The sequence below is a fragment of the Natrix helvetica genome, assembly GCF_964273705.1.
Source record: "Natrix helvetica genome assembly, chromosome: 2".
NCBI classification, from domain to species: Eukaryota; Metazoa; Chordata; class Lepidosauria; order Squamata; family Natricidae; genus Natrix; species Natrix helvetica.
Window position 1 is genome coordinate 186,590,593 of NC_138552.1, and position 24,558 is coordinate 186,615,150.

The following is a 24,558-nucleotide window of genomic DNA, read 5'->3' on the forward strand; positions in this document are numbered from 1 at the left end:
TGAGTAAAATAAGTCATGTTGATTATTCAGGATAGTGCATTCATATTAAAACAGCCTTTGTATTAAACCAATTAAAGGTTTATAGAATGTTAAATATTAACTTCAAATGATTTCTCTTGCTCTTATTGTTTGTTTTCTAAGTAGTAGAAGCATGTGTACATATAATACGGTACTATGATGTTCACCGCAATTATAAGACGTTATTTGCTTCTTCAGCTCATAATTTGTACAAGCTTGTTTTAACCAACTTTATTTATAATTTGAAGAAATTGTTAATAAAATGAAGCCAAAAACCACCCAAATCTCCTGAGGAAAAAATAATTTTGAAGAACAATGAATGTGAATTACTTACGTTGCATAGCTTGTACAGTCTTATTAAGCAGCATTTCTGGAGTCTGCCCATCAATCTCCAATTCTGTAATCTGGACCAAAAGTGATTCTGCAACATGTTGCTCTAATTTTTGCCAGTTATTCTGGAACTGGGTGACCTTGCTTCTAAGTGGGTCTATTTCTACTACATCTGGGAAACCATCTTCGGGATACCCAGGCATCGTGACTCCTAAACAAATCAAGTTGCATTTTAGGAAACAATTATGCATTAACAATAAGATGCTCTCTTATGTGTGCTGGCAGGACTTTCTTCTTGATACTTTGTCCAGTTCTTATGGAGCCAAAATGGAAGACTTCACAAGAAGGAGGACCGACAAACTAAATAGACCTGAGAGGACTTCTGCAGAAGTTCAGAAATCTAAAAGGGGGAGGGAGAAATACTTAACAGGTGAAATTCCTCTAGCAGCTCAATGAGGAATAGGTGTGCTAATGAAGGAAAAATGAAAAATTGGATGGAGGAAGAATGAAGTATTCTAAGGAGGACATAACTGCAACATTAAACTGGGACAGGGCACAAAACCAAAGTTTGTTTCAACTCTACGTTTTTAAGGAAAAAAAATTTGGAATGATTATATAAACCATTTGTAATGGGTTATTCAATGTAGACCACCCCGTGGCACCCCTTGACCCAGTCAACCACTAACCTAGTTCAGATGCCATACTTTTCAGGTGTTCGTATTGTGATACAGATTTTTCTTCACTTTCAAGGGGTTCTGTTGATTCTGTGGAGACCAGGAGAGAATCATTATTACTTAATTTTGCATATTGTATTTGGAACATTAAGAGCTTTCAAAATATTTAAGAAATTAGCAGTTTTGATGTTCTCAGGATTTTCACTTTGTAGGCTTTGCTTCTGAAAGTTTATCAAATTAAGCCAGTAAAAAGAAGTTTTAAACAACAGGATAACTAACAAATATATTAATTTGATGGTCATAAAAAAAAAAAAATGGTGATATTTAATAGATACATTGGTGGTGATGATGATAGATTTGGAAGGCCATCAAATCACAGATGCTCCTTGTATTTTTACATTAAAAATACAGTGAAAACAAAACACTAATAGTGACACAGGATTAGAGGAATAAAAATAGTTGTCTCCTATAATGAAATATTACTGATATATAAATCTAACCTGTCTTAGATTCTTCAGGTTCTTTGGAGTCTGCAGAAACCTGTGCTTCATCACTCTGATCTACAAACTTCACTGTTTCTGTAAACAAGTATATAAAAACACTGAGGTTTCTTATTAAATGGATTTCCCCTGATCCATATAAAGCTGAAAAGTATGCTAAGAAACCATAAAGTTATAGAGAATTGAAGATTATTAAAATAAAGCTATTGAATAAAAGTTAATGCAAAGTGTACAAATAAGGGAGATGGGCTAATTCTGTTATTATTTGTGATGTATAATTGCTCTGATGCAACTTTGATTTGAACTTCAATAGCTGGTACCGAAGGAGGTAAGCTGATTTTCACAGTCAAAATTTCCATTATGTAATGAAAAAAAACTTTATAAAAATTTTATTCTTTAGGTTGGCTACTGTCAGACTTTACAACATGGCCCCAGAGCAGGTTTTAGCTCTTCAAAAGCCTTGGCTCTATCCCCACAGGTTCCATATTGTATCACAAAATTACAATTTTAAATGTGAATAAAGAGAGAAATTATTAATACATCATTGGAGAGTAACTATGGAGAGTAATATTATCATATTTGTAATATGTACTTTCTTTGTGATCATTCTGCCCAATACATACTTAAATCATGTCCTTTGGATATATAATTCTACAGGCCAGGTGTGGCTCTCAGCAGGAATAACTCACAGATTAGTGTTTTAGATGTTAGTATGCTAGTATGATTCAAATGACATCTTAGTTCAGTCAGTGCAGAAATGGATGTTTCCACATGAAAATTATACTTTAAGAATGTCTTAACAGACAGAAGAATATTATTTGTAGCAAGAACTTTGTCAAAGAAATTTGAAAAAGAAGACATGGTAAGAAAAATACTTTGCTGCCCTCAGATTTTCTGTAGTAGAGTTACAGACACAATAATGTAATAAAACAACTTGATGTTTGTCAGAAAACAAAGATAAATATCTGTGATATCCTAACCTCCAGATAATTCTTTCTGTTTAGGTTCAGAAGAATCATCTCGTTCTGGTTGGCCTCTTTCAATCCTGAAGCTACCTTCCATAAACTCTGCAGATTCTAGAAATGCAAGAAAAACATTTTTTATGGAAACATGTATAAAGCAATTTTGGAACTCTAAGGTGAGACTTTATTGTACTATAAACAATATGAACAGTTTAGAAAGTCATGAGACAACCCAACATTGGATCCCAATTTAAGCTTTAGAAAAACATAATACAATCAGACAAGAATCCTAAAATTACAAATAAAGTCAGAGTGCTAGATTCCACGGTTCAGAGTTATAAGGAGTACTTGAATATCAATGAGAAGTCATCCATTTTCAGAACTTGGAATAAATGCTTGGGTTAGCCGTTAGAAATTGGTGGCCTCACATCTATGGAATTTATTTCCTGATACTGCTATGAGGCTCTTGCCCAAGCCATTCATTTGTTTAATTTCTGATAATACCCTTATGGTGTACATCAGATGCCTTCCAGTTCCATGTTTATGTTTTGGCAAGCCCTATTGATATACTGTGGACATGGTGGCTCAGTGGCTAAGATGCTGAGCTTGTTGATCAGAAAGGTCAGCAGTTCAGCAGTTAGAATCCCTAGTGCCATGTAACTGAGTGAGCTGCTGTTGCTTGTCCCAGCTTCTGCCAACCTAGCAGTTTGAAAGCATGTAAAAATGCAAGTAATAAAATAGGGACCAACTTTGGTGGGAAGGTAACAGCATTCTGTGCTGCTTCGGCATTTAATCATGCTGACCACATGACCATGGAGACTTCTTCGGACAGCGCTGGCTCTTTGGCTTTGAAATGGAGATAAGCACCCCCCCCCCCAGAGTCAGGAACAACTAGCACATATGTGTGAGGGGAACCTTTACCTTTATTCATATACTGTATGAGTGTGGTAGGCATGATGAATGATAGGGACAGGGTCATGCCCCAGATTTTAATTCTTCCTTGTTTAGTAGTGCTTGTGAGTTTAACAATATGATTAATATGCACAACATTAACTTCATCACTGTAATAATTCTAAATACACAATTGTATTTCTTACCTCTGTCTTCAGCAGATTCCTCAGCTTGCAGTTTTAACAATTCTTGCAGTTCTCTTCTGCAATTAGAAGTTCAAGCAATTTATTATCTATTTACCGTAAGATGAGAGCACGACAGAAGAGAAGTAATGATATATACACGGTTCATCTAATTATAAGTAAAACTTCTATGGGGATATGGCAGTAGCCTCACAACTGGATGTCCAATTCAGCTATCCAGTCCATCACCACTGGTGTTGCTTCATTCATATCTTCTAGGGAACAAGAGAACACACATTGTAGGCAATCTTGCCCCATATAATAGTTTGCATATCAGCATCACAATTGCAGCAAGGGGAATCTTACCATCCCTACTGCTCCAGGGCAGAGGCAAGTCTTCCAGTATCACACCTAATTCTGTTCAATTTCGACCAGACAAGTGAGGCAAGTCAAAAATAGGTGGTTTGGTACCTTGGACCATTCCTCTCTCCAGTCATTCTTAGGTTTAAACTGGGTAGATGTTAATTCAATAGCTGTTTTCCAAACTGGCCTATGGCAGGCTGTGCATTGTCCTGGTGAATAGGGAGGGACTTGTAGTTCAGCATCCTTAACCATAGCCAAATGAGAGCTTGTTGTCTTCTAATGTGGGGTGGTATCTCTCTGGTATGGGCGAACCAGTAGTGGTGGTTGCGCGAGGCTTTGCCTATCCACCCCGATGTAATGCAACAGCACCGTGTGCGCGCTCACATTTGTAAACCAGTAGGGAAGGTAAATGAAACCCACTGCTGGGTGGTATGACATTGCTAAGTACTGATAACCAGTGCACAGGAGTGGGATGCAATGTGCCAGAGATGGTACGCATTGTTTGTCGGAGTTGGACATTAACCATTTGGATGTGGGCACTGTTAAGCCAGCATAATATTTAGCTGTGGAATAAACCAAAGCCAAGCCCATCCCAAAGGTACTTTTTTCAAGAGGCAACTGGACTTTCTGTTTTTTCCTTGAAGACGTTTTGCTTCTCATCCAAGAAACCATGACCTGAATGATTGAGTATCTCCATAGACAAAGCCAAGGCTGCTGTTCGTAGGGTGTTAGCATCAGCATCGCAGGATGTTCCAGCCCATCTGTTTAGTAAATTATTGTGGCTTTTCAATTTTGCAGCCGTTTTTTTCCTGTTGCTGGAAGGTTAATGATCTGCCCAATGTTACTCCCAAGTACTTCAGAGAGTTATTACATTGTAAAATACAGTTCCAGAACTTTACTGGTAATTTGCTTGGCTATTGCTGAGGTGGAATGTGGCTACTTCTATTTTTGTTAAGCTGGGTTGGAGGCATCATTTTCTGAAGTAGAATTCAAACAATTCAAATGATAATATAACATGCATGAAAATAAACTGCAATAGTCCTGTATATACATTATTTTGGGGGGGGGGGGGAAATCCATCTTGGTCTGCCCATATTCAGTCTAGCAGGTTATACACATCTCAGTAAAAATAAAACAACTAAATCTGGACTGGGCTGCTTAACAATTAGTTTACTGTCTGTAAAGGTAAGCCATGGCACAAAAGAATACCAATGGTGGGTTTTGTTTTTTTGTAGACCAACCTTCATTGTAGTCTGTTTTAATTAAATCTCTATCTCCCCCCCCCCTCCAAATACTTGCTTTGCTTCTTCTTCTTCTTGTTTCTTTTTCAAAGCATCATCTATTAGCCTTTGCATAATCTGAGCATCAATTTCTTCTTTATTTGCTTCATACAGTCTATGCATTACCAGCTGTCCTGCAATACAACAGAAAACAATACAACAGAAAAGGGCTCACATCAAAGTAACACATCTCAGAAACTATACAACTTTAAAAAAAGGATATATAATAATAATTAAATGTATTAGAAACATTCTTTAGCCAATTGCTTTAAATGTTTTAAGAAATCAAAGGTCTTTCAATGGCTGAATAAAATTAATTGAGCAGCTGAAGGAAATAAATAGTATATCACTATTTATGCCTCACTTTAATGAAAGTATGCATCAAACAAGGAATTAAACTGGTGGTAAAGTAGGATATAGTAATGGTAGGATTAATGTATAAATTCTCTGTGTATGCAGTTCTTTTCTATGTTATTTGCAAGTTGAAACTGAAAAATCTCAAAAGCAGAAATTGAATCTCTAGCTATGTTCAGGCTTCAGGTTCCCTAACGTCTGATTGGCGATACTGGATGAGGCTGATGGGAATTGGAATCCAACAACAGCATCCACATTTTTAGAGATTGAATTCCATAGCTGGGAGAAAGAACATGTTTAAAACATAACCACTTTAGCGATGATTAATACTTAAGTGACATTCATTTTATATATTCATGTCTAAATATTCACTAACCATTTTGTTCAACATTCTTCAAACATATCACAATATCAGGTAGGAGTCCTTTTTCTAACAAAGCAGTCCAATGTTCCACCAGTGGAGGGAAATTATCCAGTACCCATCCTCCTTTACGTGCAGCTCCAGGATATCTGCTTGAATTTATCTTCTGTAACTGAAATAAAAGAGTGCAATGAGCATATTAAACGTTGAACATGCAGAATGATAAGTGCATTCTTTAGGATAAAGATATATTTTTGAGTTCAGTTGACTGGCTTGCATTAATTTTTCCTCAACAACAGAATTTTCATCAACTATTGCAACAAGCTAATTCATTAAAAAGTATGTTACATATCGGAGAGAGACAGTTACAAAGCTATGACAATTTGCATTTGCTAGACCAAACCTTTTCTTTGAGCTCTAGAATAACTCTGTTATTCTAAAGACTCATTTTTTTGTTCAGTCCTTACATTTAGAAAGCAGAATAACAGAGTTGGAAGGGACCCTGGAGGTCTTCCAGTCCATCCCCCTACTCAGGAAGGAAAACCTATATCATTTCAGACAACTGGTTATCCAATCTCTTCTTTAAAAAATCCAGTGTTGGAATAGAAGTTGTAAATAGGGTTTCTTGCCTGAGCAGGGGGTAGGAGTAAAAGACTTCCAACGTTCCTTCCAACTCTTGTTATTCTATTATTCTGTTAAATTATTATCAAATTGTTGTAGCCTTATGTTTTTCATGGGACTGTTTCAAGAAGATGTTTAGAGTTTACTGGCTTTGCAATACTTAGTCCCCCACCACCACACTTTCTCTTTTTGCTTTCTGATTATTAAAATTGGAACATTTAAATAAATGGCTTTTTCATTTTTCTTTGGATGATTCTTTTTAATTAAGCTAATATCAAGTATCCTTCTTGCCAGTGGTGGGTTATCAATTTTTTTACTACCGGTTCGGGTGACGCTTCTGCACAGAACTGTCCGGGCAGGTGGGTGGAGGCTCCCACCACTGCTCCCACCAGTTCGCACAATCTGGGCCGAACCAATAGCAACCACTTTTGCTTCTTGTGCTGGGAGTAGAAGAAGCAGAAGTCCACAGAATTCAAGAAACGTTCAAGAATAATATTTGTCATGTTCAAGAGGCTTACTTGTCATCTTACTTGTCAACTCTCATCTTCACTGCCTACCAGAATCACTCCAAAGCAATAAAATAGATATGGCTGGCAAGCACAAATCCTTTAATTAATTCAAATATAATATTTCATGTGAAGATTATATTTTTGCGAATAAAGAAGATGAAGAGAAGCATTGGTAAATAAAATAGCATTATGTTGAATTCTTTATGGAACACTGCATAAGTCTTATGTTTGGAACAGTCAAAACACTTCATCTTTCTGGCCAACAATACTTTTATAAGTTGCAAAAGGAATGCCTATAGACCTACACATCCACATAGACTTTTTTTCTTTGTGGTCAATTGCATAAGGAAGTGACATTTAGATATCAGCATAACTGGAAAAACTGGAATGAGAATTGCATTCATTTCGAGAAGTGTTGCAAATGAAAAGCGGATTTCATAGAGATTTAAAAACAGAAAGTAGGAAATGAAATGCATCAGATTTACAATGAAAATTGCAGGTTCCTAGTATAGTGATTACAGGACATTTCAACATTTGTTTTTAATTAGAGTTTTTGTTTAGAAATTGTTCAAACTTGTATGATTCTTGGAGACTGCCTGGACATGTCCCATAGTTTTCTTGGCAAGATTTTTCAAAAGTGGTTTGCCTCCTTCCTGGAACCAAGAGAAAGTGACTGGACCAAAATTACCCAACTGTCTTTGTGCCAGAGATGATACACATTGTATCTGATACTCTGGCATAACTAGGGCACGATTATACAACACACTCTCCTGTTTTCAAGCCTAATGCTTTATCCACTATACCAAACTGGTTCTCTTTAGAAGTCTTAGAAAAGTCCAAAAATTTTAATTAACAACATTCTTCTATATCAGCCCCCAAAAAATCCCTTGTAAGAAAAGGACATTACAAAATTCAAAATGTCTCTGGGACATAAAATATATCATATATAAAATGAGAGAGGAGCATTCTAAAAATGAGCAATGGGGAATAAATAAACAAAGAATTTTTAAAGAATATTCTCAGGCTATGAGAAAGTAGTAGTTTGGGGCATCTTAACAGGCCTAATTTTTTAATGGCATATCCCAGATTGATTGTTTCTATGCCTTAGTGAAATTATTCTCTGCAGGCAAACACTAGAATTTAGTTTTAAACTAATCTGTAATCTTCCTTATAATGTTACCAAATTGGTAATGATTTTCATAATTTTAAATACATTAAATACCATGTTAGTTAATAGAAAGATCTTTCTATTGTGCCTTTCATTTGATCCTGGTACTTTTACCTCTTCAATTGTTTCTTCTAATACGTCTGCATATGTTTCTGGTGCCAGAATAATTGGAGATAGCATTGCAACTTCTATAGCGCTCTGGATTGCTTCTTGGATATCTGGATGGTCAAGAGGGATCTCCGACTCTGTTTGTACTGTTGAGATATCTGCTTATCATATAGAAAAAAAACCATGCGTAAATATCCCAAAATGAAAAGAACTCTAAAATACCCTGTTAATATTACTATGATGAATGGAAGCTTCCATTAGTGGAATAAAAGGGCCCTTTTTCCAAATCTAAACTGAAGGATTGCATGAACTTCTGAATAAATTTGGTGGGAGCAGAGGGAAAAAGAAAAGGGGAAATGGCATTGCTTAAGCAAATTTCTACTCATACAATGTTTGATAATGTTCTAGATGTTCTTTTGGACAGTTTTTTTAAAAAAATACCATACTGGTTTTGTTATGGGTTGAAAGAATGTATTATAACATATAGATTTCATATTTAAGAAAGCATAGAAACCTACCGTATTTTTCGGAGTATAAGATGCACCGGCGTATAAGACGCACCGGAGTATAAGACGCAACTAGGTTTTGAAGAGGAAAATTTTTTAAAAAAGTTTTTTTGTGAAAATGGGCCCGTTTCCCCCCCCCCCAAAAGGCATGAACAGCCTCTAGGAAGCTTTCAGAGTGCTCCAGAGGGGGCGGGAATGATTAATTTTAAAAAGGGCATGCATAGCCTTTAGGAAGCTTATAGAATGCTCCTGGGGGCTGGGGGGGGGGTAAAATTGAGCAAAAAATGGGCCATTTTTTCCTCATTTCTGCCCTCCCCAGCCCCTAGGAGCTCTTTGAAAGCTTCCAAGAGGCTATGCACAACCATTTTGGTGAAGGGGGCAGGGTTTCAGGAGGCAAAAAATGCTGTATTCAGTATATAAGATTTTCAGCCTCTTTTTTGAAGGAAAAAGGTGCATCTTATACTCCGAAAAATACGGTAGCTTGTTACTGAGAGGGAGCCTGGTCCAAAACAAGAACATGTCTGTCTTCTCCTATTACTCGTGAGCGACAGGGAGCCGCAGCAGAGGGGTGAAAGAGCCGCACGTGGCTCTGGAGTTGCGGGTTACCGACACCCACTCTAGTGAATTAGGGCAGAGTCAATCAGCATTTTTCTTACATGTTACATTGTTTTGTGACTTAATGTATGCTTTTGTTCACATAACCATCACTATTTCTGCCTAATTTCTATATTGTATCTGTAATACCTATTTGTTCTGCAGACTGGGATATAGACATTTCTTCAGTCTCTTCTTCTTCTTCTTCTTCTTCTTCTTCTTCTTTTATTACTCTCCCTTGTTTGAGGGTACTGCCCTCTAGATCACGTATAAAGAGAAATATAATACACTGAGTTATGCAGACCAACATGTTTCTCTGGACTCACATGGTTGGTTCACCTAGTACTCTAAACCAGAATGTGGTTTCTTTGATTTTGCTTAGACCTGCCACTGAAAAGAATTTATCAGGATTGACACCAACACAGTAAGGAATACTTATGCCAAGAATCTGCATGGTGTAAAAACAGGTTACAGCTCTATTTGATTAGTCTGGTGTAATTAAAAACCACACTGATGGATCTTTAAAATTTGGTATGTAGCACAAAGCTTAACAATTGTTACTGGGACGAAGGAGGAGCCAATGTCGTGATGATACGGATGCGCGGTCTCGATCCTCCGAGACCACTGTTGATACTTTTGTTGCTGGGTGGTCCAATCAGACCTAAACCGTCCTGTAGAGATGGTGAACAGGAAGAATACGTCTTGCTGATCTCAGGGACACTGCAAAGTCCTTGATCGATCCAAGATAAGTTCTTCAAGCTGGCGACAAAAAGTCCAGCCCCAGGCTGATGAAGTTGGGACAGCTCCGGAATGGAAGGGAAGCAGAAAGACAAAGTGTATCCATCTGGTGAGGAAACTTTACTGTTTTGGAAAAGACTGCCCCCCCCCCCCAAATTTTAAAAGTTAAATTAAATCCGAAAGCGGAAGAAAATAAGCGGCGAAATTAACCTATATTGGATTGCTTTGGATAGTTTCTTTTATTTGTAATTTTACTTTGTGGATTGAAGTGCTTGCAACTTTTTTCTTTAAAGAGAATGGATCAGTTTTTCTTCTTCCATCTTTTTTATTTTTTATTTTTCAACCTATGGATTAAAGTTTTCTTTATTTCAACAAGGATTTTTATTACTTGCTATTAATTCTATTTAAGAACTCTGTTTCATTTAAGTTTGAAATAAGATTGTAGAGGTGGAAGCAATACTGCCACTTGAAGTTGAAGAAGGCTTGAGTTTTTGAAACAATGCACTTTCGCTTTTCCTTTTGATCTCACTGACCTTGTAACTCAAGGCTTGGCAACTTGTTTATAGAAAGTGATAAGAAGCAAGGGCACAAATTGTTTTTACAGGTGCACTTTGAGAGTCATATTGGCAGTGGGAGAGAAAAAGAAACAGAACTTTCTTTTTTGAAGCTCATAAATGAACTTGTGTTTAAGCTAATTTAATATAAGAAGCCTTGAAAGCCAGAGTGGCAGTATCTACCAGCTTCCAAAATGACACAATATTCAAAAGAAACAATAACTTTGCAAAACATCTTGGCTGGAATTCAAAATTTATTGGAAATAACAGAGAGAATTGAGAAGAAGATGGAAAAAATAGTTTATAACAGTAAAAAGTGATGCGGTCATAGTCCCAAAAATTGAAGGGGAAAATGATTATAAAGATAAGACAACTGATTACTTTACCAGTGGAGTGAACGTGGTTGAAAGTGGGAAAAGGGGAGTATGGAAAAGGGAATTAGATCAACAGGAACTATACCCCAGATTTCAAGGCATGGAAGAAGAAAAAAGAGGAAAAACGATGGATTTAAGGAGAGAGAACTTCTCAGAAGCAAGATTGACAACCAAAGATAAGCTGATTAAGATAGCAGATGGAAGGCATCGAGATTACTTAAGTGATGCTACAAGCAACAAGCTGCGGAGAGAAGTCCACAAAAAATTTATCAAGGAAATAAATAGAAGATCAATTCCACAAAGGACAAAAGAAATAAGACTGTATTATTACTGGAAGGATACAGGCTGATATATGAAAGTTGATAATACAAAATTAGTTAATTTTAGTAATTAGTGATTAGTAATTTAGTAATTTCTAGAGTGCTATGTTAAATAAATAATTGATAAGGATAATAAGGTACATACATGTGTTGGTTTGATGAGAGGAAATTTGATATAATTAGTGAATGAATTTTTATGTACTGGTTTAATAAAAGGAATTGGAATATAAATTGTAAACAGCAATTTGGAAAGGAGAATTAGAAACCTTGTTATCAAACATAATTAACTTTTACTTAGAACATGCTATAAAGGGGTAATTAGGTGATATTAGAAATAATGAAATGTTATGATGTGCTTGTGTTTTTTAATTTTGGACTATTTCATGCAAAAGGATATTAAAACAACCACAGTCAAATGAGAAGTGTGGTATGTTGATAGTAAGATATATAAAGATTTTTGATTTAAAATACATAATGTGATTTGAATTATAAGTAATGACTGTGGAAGAGATGCATGAAAGTTATTTGTAACCAATTGACACACTTTTACAATATGATTAGTGATTAGTAATTTAGTAATCTTTAGAGTGATATGCTAAATAAATAATTGATAATGATAACAAGGTACACATGTGTTGGTTTGAAGAGAGGAAACCTGATATAATTAGAGAATGAATTTTTATTAATAAATAACAATTATAATAATAACAATGAAATGACAAGGGATATACTTAATAATATATATATGTACTGGCTCGATAAAAGGTATTGGGATACAAATAGTAAACAGCGACTTGGAAAAGAGGATTAGAAATTTTGTTATCAATCATAATTAATTCTTACTTAGAACATGTTATAAAGGTGTAATGTTATTGGATGATGTTAGAAATAATTAATGAAATGTCATTATGTGGTTGGGTTTTCAATTTTGGATTATTTTATGTAAAAGGGCGTTAAAACAATTATAGTCAAATGAGAATTGTGGGATGTTGATAGTAAGATATATAAAGACTTTTGATTTAAAATATACAATGTGATATGAATTATAAGTAATGACTGTGGAAGAGATGCACGAAAGTTATTTGTAACCAATCAACACACTTCTACAATATGTAACGAAAGATGATTTTATTTTATTTTTTTGTGTTGTTTGTCTGTTTAATCAAAAATAAAAAAAATCTTTAAAAAAAAACAATTATTACTGCAGGACATAGGAAATAGAACTTTAAGTTTTCCCTTTCTGGCTATGATATCACTATCTTGTTAAGTTAGAAACACAGTTATTAGGTGAATCTAGTTTCCCCATTGACTTTGCTCATCAGGAGGTTACAAAAGGTGACCACATGAGCCCAGAACACTACAACCATCATAAATATGAGTCAGTTGCCAAGTGTCTGAATTTTGATCACATGACCATGGGGATGCTGTAATAGCTGTAAGTGTGGAAAAACAATTATAAATGGTTCTCCACTAGGATTCCAAGATCCCTCTCACAGTTACTACTATTGAGCAAGGTGCCACCTATACTGTACCTGTGCACTTTATCTGCAGTTTATTTAAATTTCAATTAAATGAGAACACACCAACTATAAATCATAGTCTCAGGGCTTGGATGATTTAAATAAATAAATAACCCTTGGCCTCTAGCATCATAGGGAACCATGGCAGGAGTAGAAGTGGAAACAAAAGCTTCCATTTTTCATCTTATTTTCATAAAATAAGGGAAGAATTAGTGTTTGTGAAAATTCTGAACTGTTACTTCATATAGCAGTAAATTATGGTCTCCTATTATTTTTTAATTAGATCCATTAATCATTCATTGCAGGACGGTAAAATGTCAGCTTCAGGATTGGGACCATATTGAGTGTAAAAAATCTACTTACAAATCTACATGTACACATAATGCTTCTGTATCAGAAAAAAAAAAGATTCTCTCCTGTTTGATCAGTTCATTTTGAACATGCAGGCAGATTCTTTTACAAATGAAAATATTCCCCCCCACCCAATCCCCCATTTTACCACTTTACAGAAATGGAGAAATAATGCCAGGTTTATAGCCATATTAAAACGAAATGTATCACAGGTTTTCTGACAACCTAAAGAACTGGATACCAAGGATGAGGCTTACTTCACTATGCAGGGAGAGTTCTGCGGGTATAGCCTATTCTTCTATAGAATGTATGAAAAATCAAATCCTTAGATTACCTTTTGGGCTAGTAGTTGTTGAAACACTGGTCAGCATTGAACTTTTGTCCTCTGTGGGAATGTCCTCCTCTTCCTCACTTCCCAGTTCCCTCTCACCGAACTCTCGGGCATATAGTTCAACTATAAAAAAATTAACATAATTAACATGAAGTACTTCTTCTATTAAATAAAGATTTCAGACAATTTCAGAAGGTCTTTACACGATGGGCATTTACCGTGTTTCCCCGAAAATACGACAGGGGCTTATTTTCTTTTGCCCCACGAAATATGCCCTTGGGCTTATTATCAGGGAGGGCTTATTGTTTTGGGGCTGCCGGGCGGCTGCTCCCTTGTGAACTGGTTCCCGAAGAGCCGGGCACAGCCTCAGGGGCGAAGCAGCCATGAGGAAACTATGCTCACGAGCAGCCGCCCGGCAAATCCCCTCTGAGGAGCTGAGGGTGATGAAACGCCACAAGAGACGCCTAGAAAGCAGGTGGAGGTCCTCACGCTCCGAATCTGACCGAACACAGGTAAGAGCCTATTTACGGACCTACCTTGTGGCACTGAGAGCGGCCAAATGTAGATACTGTGCCGCTCTCGTTGCGTCCGCAGATAACCGCCCTGCCACCCTGTTTCGGGTGACTCGCTCCCTCTTATCTCAGAGGCCGCGGGAAGCCCCTTTGCAGGGTAGAGCAGAGGAGTTTGGGGAACATCTGCAGGACAAAATCGCTCAGATCCGGAGTGGCTGGGCCCCCTTCAGCAGACCAGGGGAGACGTCGGAAGCAAGTCCTGAGACACCACGCTGGGAGGAGTTTGACTCTGTTGCCCCCAAGGATTTGGACAGGTTGCGTGGGCGACTGCGAGCCACCACATGTTTATTGGACCCGTGTCCCTCCTGGCTTGTACTGGCATCCTGGGAGGTTACACGAGGCTGGCTCCTGGGTCTGGTGAACGCTTCACTTGAGGAGGGGTCATTGCCGGCTGCCTTGAAAGAGGCGGTGGTGAGGCCCCTGCTCAAGAGGCCTTCCCTGGATCCGGTGGAGCTAGCCAATTATCTGACTATCTAGACCCGCGCCAGTCCGGCTTCCAACCCGGTCACAGCACGGAGACGGCCTTGGTCGCGTTGGTAGATGATCTCTGGAGGGCCAGAGATAGGGGTTGCTCCTCTATCCTGGTCCTATTAGATCTATCAGCGGCTTTCGATACCATCGACCATGGTATCTTATTGCGCCGGCTGGAGGAGGTGGGAGTGGGGGGCACAGTTTTGCGGTGGTTCTGCTCCTACCTCTCCGACCGGATGCAGTGTGTGTTGGCAGGGGAGCAGAGGTCGACCCTGAGGCCACTCACTTGTGGGGTGCCACAGGGGTCGGTCCTCTCGCCCCTCCTGTTCAACACATACATGAAGCCGCTGGGTGAGATCATCTGTGGTTTTGGGGTTGGATACCATCTGTACGCTGATGACACCCAGCTGTACATTTCCACCCCAAACCACCCCAACGAGGCCGTCAAAATGATGTCCCGGTGTTTGGAAGCCGTCTGGGTCTGGATGGGGGACAACAGACTCAGACTCAACCCCTCCAAGACTGAGTGGCTGTGGCTACCGGCGCCCCGGTTCAACCAGTGGATGCCATCGCTGGCCATAGGGGGCGAACAACTGCCCCCTGTGGAACGGGCGCGCAACTTGGGCGTCCTCCTTGATACCCGGCTGTCGATGGATGACCATGTGGCAGCCGTGGCGAGGGGGGCGTTCCACCAGGTTCACCTGGTGCGCCAATTGCGCCCCCTATTGGATCAGGACGCCTTACGCACAGTCACTCATGCGCTGGTGACGTCTTGCCTGGACTACTGCAATGCTCTCTACATGGGGCTCCCCTTGAGATGCACCCGTAGACTACAGCTAGTTCAGAATGCGGCCGCGCGGGCCATCATGGGAGGGACAAGATACTCCCATATAACACCACTCCTGCGCGAGCTGCACTGGCTGCCTGTGGTTTTTCGGGTGCGTTTCAAGGTGTTGGTTACTATCTTCAAAGCGCTCCATGGCATGGGACCTAGTTACCTGCGGGATCGCATCTTACCTCACACATGCTCACGACCAATCCGCTCTCACAGGGAGGGACTCCTCCAGGTGCCATCCGCCAAGCAGTGCCAGCGGACGGCGCCTAGGAGTAGAGCCTTCTCTGTGATGGGCCCAACCCTCTGGAATGACCTCCCTCCCGATATTAGAACTACTAACAACCTCCGCTCCTTCCGACAGAAGCTTAAGACCCACCTGTTCCAATTAGCTGGCTTGACTGATGTATAGTCCCATCTTTAACCTCCTGGCAAACATCTTACTGTGTAATTTTTAAGGGAAATTTTAATTATATTTGTATTTTAATTTAAATTTGGTACAGCACATTCTACCTCCTCCGTTTATATGTTTATATGTTTATATATTTATGCACATTTATATTTTGTATCTATATGGTTTTTAATATGTCTGTACACCGCCCCGAGTCCTGTTTAGGAAAGGGCGCGGTATATAAATAAAAGTTTACTTACTTACTTACTTACTTACTCTCCAGCCGGGAAGAGCACCATTCACTGACCTAGAGGGTAATCCCTAAGGTGCCAAGCCATGTGGCGCTCTGCCCGCCCCCCAGCTCCCACGGCTTTGCACATTCGGGATACCCCCTAGGGTAGTGCATGGAGCTCTGCCCGGCTGGAGAAGGGGGTTGCGCGAGCGCCTGTTCCGCCCGCAGCTTCACCAAGCCCTTGCGCAGCTCTCCCAGGCCACCGCCGCTGGCTGCTGCTGCCCGCTGCCACCCGCCGCCGCCCCGCTCCGAGCATAACTTCCAAACTCCAAAACTCGGGGCCGAGTCTTCTAGCATCAGCCACTCTAGGAGTGCTCTCTTTGGTGGGCCGGCTGCTGGAAGACTCTGTCCGGAAGACTCTCTGTCCGGCAGCAGGCCCACCACAGAGAGCACTCCTAGAGCAGCCGATGCTGGAAGACTCAGACCTGAGTTTTGGAGTTTGGAAGTTATGTGCGGAGTGGCGGCGGCGGGCAGCAGCAGCCAGCGGCGGTGGCCTGGGAGAGCCTGGCAAGGGCTTGGTGAAGCTGCCAGCGGAATAGGCGCTCGCGCAACCCACTTTTCCAGCCGGGCAGAGCTCCATGCACTGACCTAGGGGGTATCCCGAATGTGCAAAGCCGCGGGAGCTGGGGGGTGGGCAGAGCGCCACATGGCTTGGCACCTTAGGGATTACCCCCTAGGTCAGTGAATGGTGCTCTTCCCGGCTGGAGAGGGGATTTGCCGGGCGGCTGCTCGTGAGCATGGTTACCTCATGGCTGCTTTGCCCCTGAGGCTGTGCCTGGCTCTTCGGGAGCCAGTTCACAAGGGAGCAGCTGCCCGGCAACTCTCCCCTTCGGCCAGGCAGAACGCCACTCCCCAACCTAGCGGTATCCCGAAGGCGGCAAGCAACGTGAGCGCTCCCCCCCGGCTCCTGCGACTTGGCGCTTTCGGAATAAAGCTAGGTCAGTGAGGGGTGCTCTGCCTGGCTGGAGGGGGGGTTTATTTTTGGGGGTGGGCTTATATTTTTGCCCATGCGAAAAATGTGGCAAGGGTTTAGTTTCGGGACAGGTTGTATTTTCGGGGAAACACGGTAACAAATTACATTTGTTAATTGATAAGATATTTCTAACCTGCATCTACATAATAAACTTGTCTTCCCTGCCTCCATTTCACTCGTTTTAAATCTAGCCACTCTATGAATCTGATGACACGAACAGCATCTTGTGAAATCTTATGCCTTTTAATAACACTTGTCAGCTGGAAAACATGCTAACCGACACTTTTTGATTATTATTTTTTTGCTAGTTGAATTTGCAGTTGTTTTAGCTGCCGAACACAAATAATGGAAAGGAAATGTTCATGATTTGGAAGTGATACAAACCAGAGGTGGTATTCAGCAGGTTCTGACCAGTTCTGGAGAACTGGCAGAGGAAATTTTGAGTAGTTCGGAGAAGTGGTAAAGACCACTTCTGACTGGCCCCGCCCGCATCTATTCTCTGCCTCTTGAGTTGCAGCTGATTGGGAGGAAATGGGGATTTTGCAGTAACCTTCGCCTGCCAGGCCCACCAAGTCATGCCCACCAAGCCACACCCACAGAACTGGTAGTAAAATTTTTGGAATCCCACCATGATACAAACCCTATGTGGAAATGTCCCTGGTTTAATCAATTTATGAAGTATATAAACCTGCCACCCTAGCCTTACAAAATCACTGTTCAATCTTTCCTCTAAAGAAAGATTAGTTTGGTTCCAACAGAAGAGAATATATAGAGAACAGGAGTCTCCAACATCTGGGCTGTGGCCCATTTAGAATCGGGCTGCGGGAATGCCTGGTGAGCACACAGATGCATGCAGCTCCATTTGTGCAAGTGGGGGATGCATATGCATGCTGTTGCTCATGTAAATGGAGCTGGGCACCCTTGCGCTCACCCACCGCTCATGCGAAACCATCCCCCTTCCACCTATCTGCCATTAGAGTCAAATGTTCTAACAGAGTAAAAACTGTTGGCAGAAAAACTGAGCTAGAAGTTATTTGGCAATAAAAAACATATGGTTTGTTGGTTGGTTGGATGGATTTTTATACAGCCAAGCTCCAGAGAAACTCCTGGTTTTCGGTACCGGTATATAAAAATGATAAATAAGATTTCAATATAAAACCAGAATAAATAACCAGCTCAAAAATATTCAATAAATACTTCGTACTGAAATAACATACTGTATTAATACTGATAGAGTAACATGTGGTGCCTGTGGCTAATAATACTAATACACATATTGAAGGATTGAGCTAGTTTTACATTAGTATTTTATGGATATATCTCTTTCTTCAAAAGACATTAAGTACTATATTTGTTTTGATAAGTTTAGAAAATGTTATAATTTTGGTTGTACTACCTCATCTCTTCATTATTTTACCTTACCAAGAAAATATTTCAATGTTAAAAAAACAACAACATCCCAATGGAGAAGAGAAAAAAAATGACCTCATTCTTCTCATTTTAAATAGCAAGTGCTTGTTCTTTCATTTGGCTTGCAGAAATATTCTTACACAACTTCTGAATTGAAACAACTACATCTGAACAACTGAGTATCTTAGCTCTGACATGGAACCGTCTCACCTTGTTCCTTCATTTGCTGCTCAATTTCCATTCTCTCTCTCACTCTGGCAATGCCTACCAGGATTGCTTCAGTTCGGGTCTGCTCAATGAGTTCTAGTCTTGCTTGTTCATAATGCATTTTTAGAAGACCTTCCATGTCAAGAACCTGCAAAAAACCATTGAACATGGTGTCTTAGGGTGGATGAGGCAGATACATTGCTAGTTTGTCCAGTTTCTTTCTTCAATACTGTCTGTCTCTCTCATACACACACACACACACACGTTTCATTTTCCAAATTTTATAGTGAAAAAGAATATTTCATTTTTTTAAAAAATTAACCTTGTTATATTTGACTATGAAAACATTATAGAATGTCATTTTTTCCCTGCATCAGAGGTGGGTTCCTACCGGTTTGCGCCGGTTCAGTGGAACCGGTAGTGGAAATGGCAACTGGGTCTCTGAACTGGTAGGGACGGCATGCTCGCCACACCCTGAACTGTTCCCTGGTCGTTGTTGTTAGGGATGTAACCCTAGGCTTGGCTTGGCAATGTATATAAGCTATGATTACTTTACTGTTGCTTTAAATGCTTAAGAGGTGTAATTGCTTTGTTACCTCAAGCAGCTATAAGAGGGAGCCAGAATGGCTGTTATCTCTCTGTTTTGTTAGAAGCTGATTGGTGTATACTGAGGTATTGTGGTTTGCTACTGTTTAGCTATACTTTGTGTGTTAAACTGAGAATATTAATAACTGAATTACTGAACCGTGTTAACCGGACTCTGAATACCTCTATATTTCCACATAGTAAACTACTATATTTTTATACTATTCAGTGTCTCTGTATGCTGGTTTGTGCATGTTCTACCATATCACTCTCATTACACTTCTCTGCATACTCGCTCTCCTAACGTGGAGCTTAATTACTTAACAGCCATGACATCTTTTTTTTTCATATTTTAAAATGTTCTGCACATGCACAGACCTACACTATATTGCCAAAAATATTCGCTCACCCATCCACATAATCAGAATCAGTTGTGAGCGAATACTTTTGGCAATATAGTGTATTTATAGGCAACTGCATACGCGCAAAATCGTGCGTCCACCGAACCGGCAGTAATGCCGGAAGAAACCCACCTGTGCCCTGTAGGCTTAATTTTGTATGTGCACATTCCCAGAGTCCCCTTGTAGGAGAAGTGGGTGGCATAAAAATGTAATAAATAAATAGTACAATAGCAGATACCCATGTAAACTTCCTTGATCACTAGAGAAGAGTTGATATAGAAACATAATAGAAAAATTAATTAAAGGTTTTGTAAAATCTTTCCCCACTATTGCTTTTGTCTGGTGCCACTTTTAAAGCAAGAAACTTTGAATTGTCATTTATGTGGCTCAACAGAATCAGGAGACAAAATAATCAAAGGAAAATTTATCTGGCCTTTAATAATTGGTCTCCCAGAATAATTAGGAATACAATTCCCAGTTTCAGTGATATGTATATTCTTTGGGGTTCTGTACTAAGCTCTTGGTTGTTAAAGTCATTGTGTTTAAGCGTCTTCTATTTAAATAAGATATTCTATAAACAGGCACTTTGAGATTTTGATACTAAAGTGAATTAGTAAAATGACCCACCTTTCCTTGATAATGGTTTGCAAGCAACTCACACAGGGTTGTTTTCCCAGATAATGGAGGGCCCAATATCAGTACTTTACAAGGTGGAAGGGGCATAGGTGGAAGCAGATAGGAACGAGGATTCAGCATGAATTGTTTCAATGCCTCTTCTGTAGAAAGCAGGTACATCTTACCTAAGAAGCTACAAAGAAAGCAAAAATACAGAACTACAGCCTTAGAAAAATGGATTTTGTATTAAGGGTAACGAAGGTCTACTTACCTAACAGCATTGTCTGCAGTTCCCATGATAATCTCACCATCTTTTAAAGCCACAGGACATGCTCGGCCCCATTTGCTGCGACGCCATCGATGTCTAGGTCCTACAAGTTTATAGGATGAAAGCACCCGAAAAAGTTCACCCTGAGGGCCAAAATAAAGAAAATGATGGAAGCCCTTGAAAACCATATTGTACTGAAAAGTGACGAGTATTTTATCATCCCATAGTTTCAAACATTATGTCACTAATTTTAACCATGCTACTGAAGGTTAAAATAAAAGCCCTCTCTAAGTGGTTTACAGAGTCAGCATATTGCCCCCAACAATCTGGGCCTTCATTTTACTGACCTCTGAAGAATGCAAGGCTGAGTCATCCTAGAGCCGGTCAGAATCGAACTGCCAAGCTGCAGGCAGCCAGCAGGCAGCAGAAGTAGCCTGCCGTACTGCATTGTAACCACTGCGCCACCACGTCTCAGTGATGAGACGAAAGGTTTACGCATAAGCTCTTATCAGAAGATACCGTGATAATTTTAAGATTTTTCTTAAAAATGAAATGTGGGCATATTTTACTTATATAACCAGTTTGGTGTAATGGTTAAGGCATTGGCCTAGAAGCCAGGAGACCATGAGTCCTTCTGCCTTAGAAATGAAAACCAGCTGGGTGACTGGGCCAGTCCCTCCCTCTCAGTCCAACCTATCTCATAGGATTACTCTAGTGGGGAAAATATGAGGAGAGAGGATTAGACATGTTTACTGCCTGATTTTAAAAATAAAATAAAGGCAGGATAAAATAATATAAAAACAAATAGCACACAATAAACAATAACAATAGAGGAATCAGCAATCCCAATAAACTGCTTGTTGTCTGTATCTAGGGCATTCTTTGGAGTTGTGCCATATGCGTTAATCTGCTATGAGTAAGAAAAATCTATTATCAGCATTTATAGCAACACTCTTTAATATGACTGTATGCTATTTCTGCGGGCAACACATACAAATGTCACACTTACATTTTCCAGACCATCTAACAATTCTTCGTCTGCACTCTGAAGCTTGGTTATAAGAGCTCCATTCCGTTGACCCATGGATTCAAGGCGGGTTATTACTGACTGAGCAAAACCACATAACAGTTTGTGCATAAATAATAATAATAATAATAATAATAATAATAATAATAATAATAATAATAATAATTTTATTTGATTAGCCGCAACCCTCTCCCGAAGGACTCGGGGCGGCGTACAATCAAAACAGATAAAATACAGATAAAGACAAACATACATACATAAAGAACAAAGACATATACATGTGCATGGAGGAGGTAGGCTCATAAGTGAAAGACAATTAAAAAACACAATTTAAAATCCCATTAAATAAAATTACTGAATTAAAAAACCCATCAGGAGCGTTATGAAGTTATGATTGAGCCAGGCTGGCTATTTGAAATAGGTGGGTCTTGAGCTTTACACGGAAGGAGCGGAGGTCAGTAGTGGTCCTAATATCCGGGGGGAGGTCATTCCACAGGGCTGGGCCCGCCACAGAGAAGGCTCTGCTCCTAGGCGCCGCCTATCTTTAATTAATATTGGGCATTTGGTTTTGAAATATAAAGTCAGTTTGAAAGAGTATTTCAGTACATTTTTTTAAAATAAACAATTTGATCAATAAAAGATAGCAGGTGGGAAATGTAGTTCTCTGCAATTTCTACAAGGTTATTAATAGATACATTAATATCATAATAATACCAGTACTGTCAACATATTGAACTGTCTTGTACATATAGGATAGAAGCAGAGAACTCATTGCCAAGTTGTAGAAACCCTGTTGCCTTAAAGGAGGCAGGGTTGAAACAGAAATAGGGTTGTATAATTGGCATTGAAAGTAAGTGTGTGTTGCTTGCTTACTTTAAAAAGTTCATCTGCATTCTTGTTTCCATCCAATTCGAAAAGATACTGAGAGTCCTGCTCAGCCATTAATTCCTGAAAGTTTAAAACAGAAATATGACTGAATATATAGATTGGATTTGATCCGTATCCCATGGCTTCAGATGATTGCACTGACATGTCTGGGGAAAAAAATCTGTGCTGCTATTTTTTCGACATACCTTTTTCTTAATATCTAATATTATTGTAACTGTAATGTTTACTTGGCAAGGAATGTGAGGACAAACATCACTCATAAATACAATTGAACTTCATGCAATCCACAGGCCAGAATTGCATAAGTTCAATTGTACTTATGAGTGAAGACAGTTTAGAATTTGACAAAGAAGAGATGTCGGGCTGGCAGAGGAGCCATATTCTACCTTATCCACATTGTCCATATTATATTTCTTGACTGAGGACAATATTGACTTTATGGATCCATTCAACAACCAGTCCAGGTGGCAAGCAAAACCGCTCTAGAACCAAATGCAAAGGCTTGGCAAGCAACAGCTCTACGGTATGGTTCCAAACACAAGCCTCCGGTACAGAACCACTATTCGTGCCTCCCTATTTTTTGATAAATGCACATGGACATATGAAGAAAAAAGGAGATTCCTTCCCAAATGTATAAAAGAGATTCAAGGCATTTTAGAATATAATTGATTTTTAAAATATTTTATATTTTGGTTCCCGTAATACTAATTCTACGGATTAGATGAAACCATGATTGCTTTCGTCCTCCTTTTGTTTTTAAAGCAGATGCCTAAATAAGGATCCCTGTCCTCTATATAGAAGTATCAGATGAGGAAAAAAAATCCTCTTTTTTAATACAGTAGTACTATCACTGAAAATTGAGATTACAAAGATAAAAACCTAATACAAAATAAAAAAATAAAAGAATAAGAAAAAATGGAAAATGTAGAGGAGAAAACACAATATGTGGACCTAGCTTTTGGGCTCTATGTCACATTTTATGGTTTAGTATGGTCTTCTACCCTTGCCCCAACATTGCAGTTTCAAACACTCCTCTAGTCAAGATTGAAAAAAAATCTGCAATATTGTTTCTTGCTACTTAGGGGAAACCACACTTTACTCTTCCCAAAAGAGTAAATATTGTTTTAATTTTTTTTAATGGCATTCTTTTCCAAATCCACATACATAATACAGTCTTATCTCACCCAGGTTGGTCTTAACTCCTCCAAAAATATTAGGTTGGACCACAATCAAGAAGAGTCACTTTGGATAGTGAGGTATACAGTATATAAATTTTATAAATGAATAAATCCCATGCTTAAAGTACCTTATAAATTCAGCCAACTGTGATTTATTCAATGCACTATTATTAGTAAAACCATGCCTCGTTGTAATATGTAAAACTAGGTCTTAAAAGTGTATGGATCATAATAAGTAGTTTAGTACAATGTGCAAAAGATGAACATTTGTACTATCAATATAATGTAGCTCATGGATTCATGAGACAGTTATCTAAGCTTACTAGCAATAATAAAAGTTACAACATTGATATCTGGTATTTTTTCGTTCCTTTTTTTCTTACTTCTGGATGTTATGGCTAAGAAGTGCAAAAGGTATTATCCTTATCTTACCTCTAGAGGACGCAGCATAATATCTTTATAGAGTTCGATTCTCTTTTGTGCATTTTCTACAAAATCTTCTGGCCTTTGCACTAAAGTTGGCAAAATTTCTGTCAACATAATTTGATCAGCCTAGGTGGAAGGAAAAAAAAAACCTTTTAAAAATACAGTAAATACATATAGAAAGCTTGGTTCTACCTCCCACTCTGAATGTATAAAATCAGCAATGATGAACATTAGCTGTATGCTCAGCAGAACAAAATTGCTGAATGCAATTTTCAAATGTCTAAAATGAAATTGTGGTTGGCTTAGTTACCGGCGGAAATGAACCTTTAATAAAACCTTATTCCTGAACAAATATTCAATTCCAGTTATTAAAATTGAAGTAATTTTGTAAGTTTTTTTTTAAAAAAATATAT

At 39.1% G+C, this 24,558-nt stretch overlaps 1 protein-coding gene across 1 annotated transcript in view; it reads right to left on the bottom strand.

The window, feature by feature from the left end:
- AK9 (adenylate kinase 9) overlaps window positions 1-24,558 on the bottom strand; it is a 67,706-nt gene that overhangs the window by 30,559 nt on the left and 12,589 nt on the right. The window contains exons 8-25 of the mRNA XM_081943899.1: window positions 24,152-24,271; window positions 22,527-22,601; window positions 21,636-21,734; window positions 20,630-20,769; window positions 20,371-20,551; window positions 18,761-18,905; window positions 13,613-13,732; window positions 9,572-9,679; window positions 8,328-8,482; window positions 5,931-6,087; window positions 5,228-5,334; window positions 4,861-4,897; window positions 3,772-3,832; window positions 3,582-3,637; window positions 2,503-2,598; window positions 1,523-1,600; window positions 1,035-1,112; window positions 353-559 (exon numbers count right to left, since the gene is read on the bottom strand). Of these exons, the coding sequence (XP_081800025.1) occupies window positions 353-559; window positions 1,035-1,112; window positions 1,523-1,600; window positions 2,503-2,598; window positions 3,582-3,637; window positions 3,772-3,832; window positions 4,861-4,897; window positions 5,228-5,334; window positions 5,931-6,087; window positions 8,328-8,482; window positions 9,572-9,679; window positions 13,613-13,732; window positions 18,761-18,905; window positions 20,371-20,551; window positions 20,630-20,769; window positions 21,636-21,734; window positions 22,527-22,601; window positions 24,152-24,271 (2,020 nt within the window). The remainder of the gene's footprint in view (window positions 1-352; window positions 560-1,034; window positions 1,113-1,522; window positions 1,601-2,502; window positions 2,599-3,581; window positions 3,638-3,771; window positions 3,833-4,860; window positions 4,898-5,227; window positions 5,335-5,930; window positions 6,088-8,327; window positions 8,483-9,571; window positions 9,680-13,612; window positions 13,733-18,760; window positions 18,906-20,370; window positions 20,552-20,629; window positions 20,770-21,635; window positions 21,735-22,526; window positions 22,602-24,151; window positions 24,272-24,558) is intronic.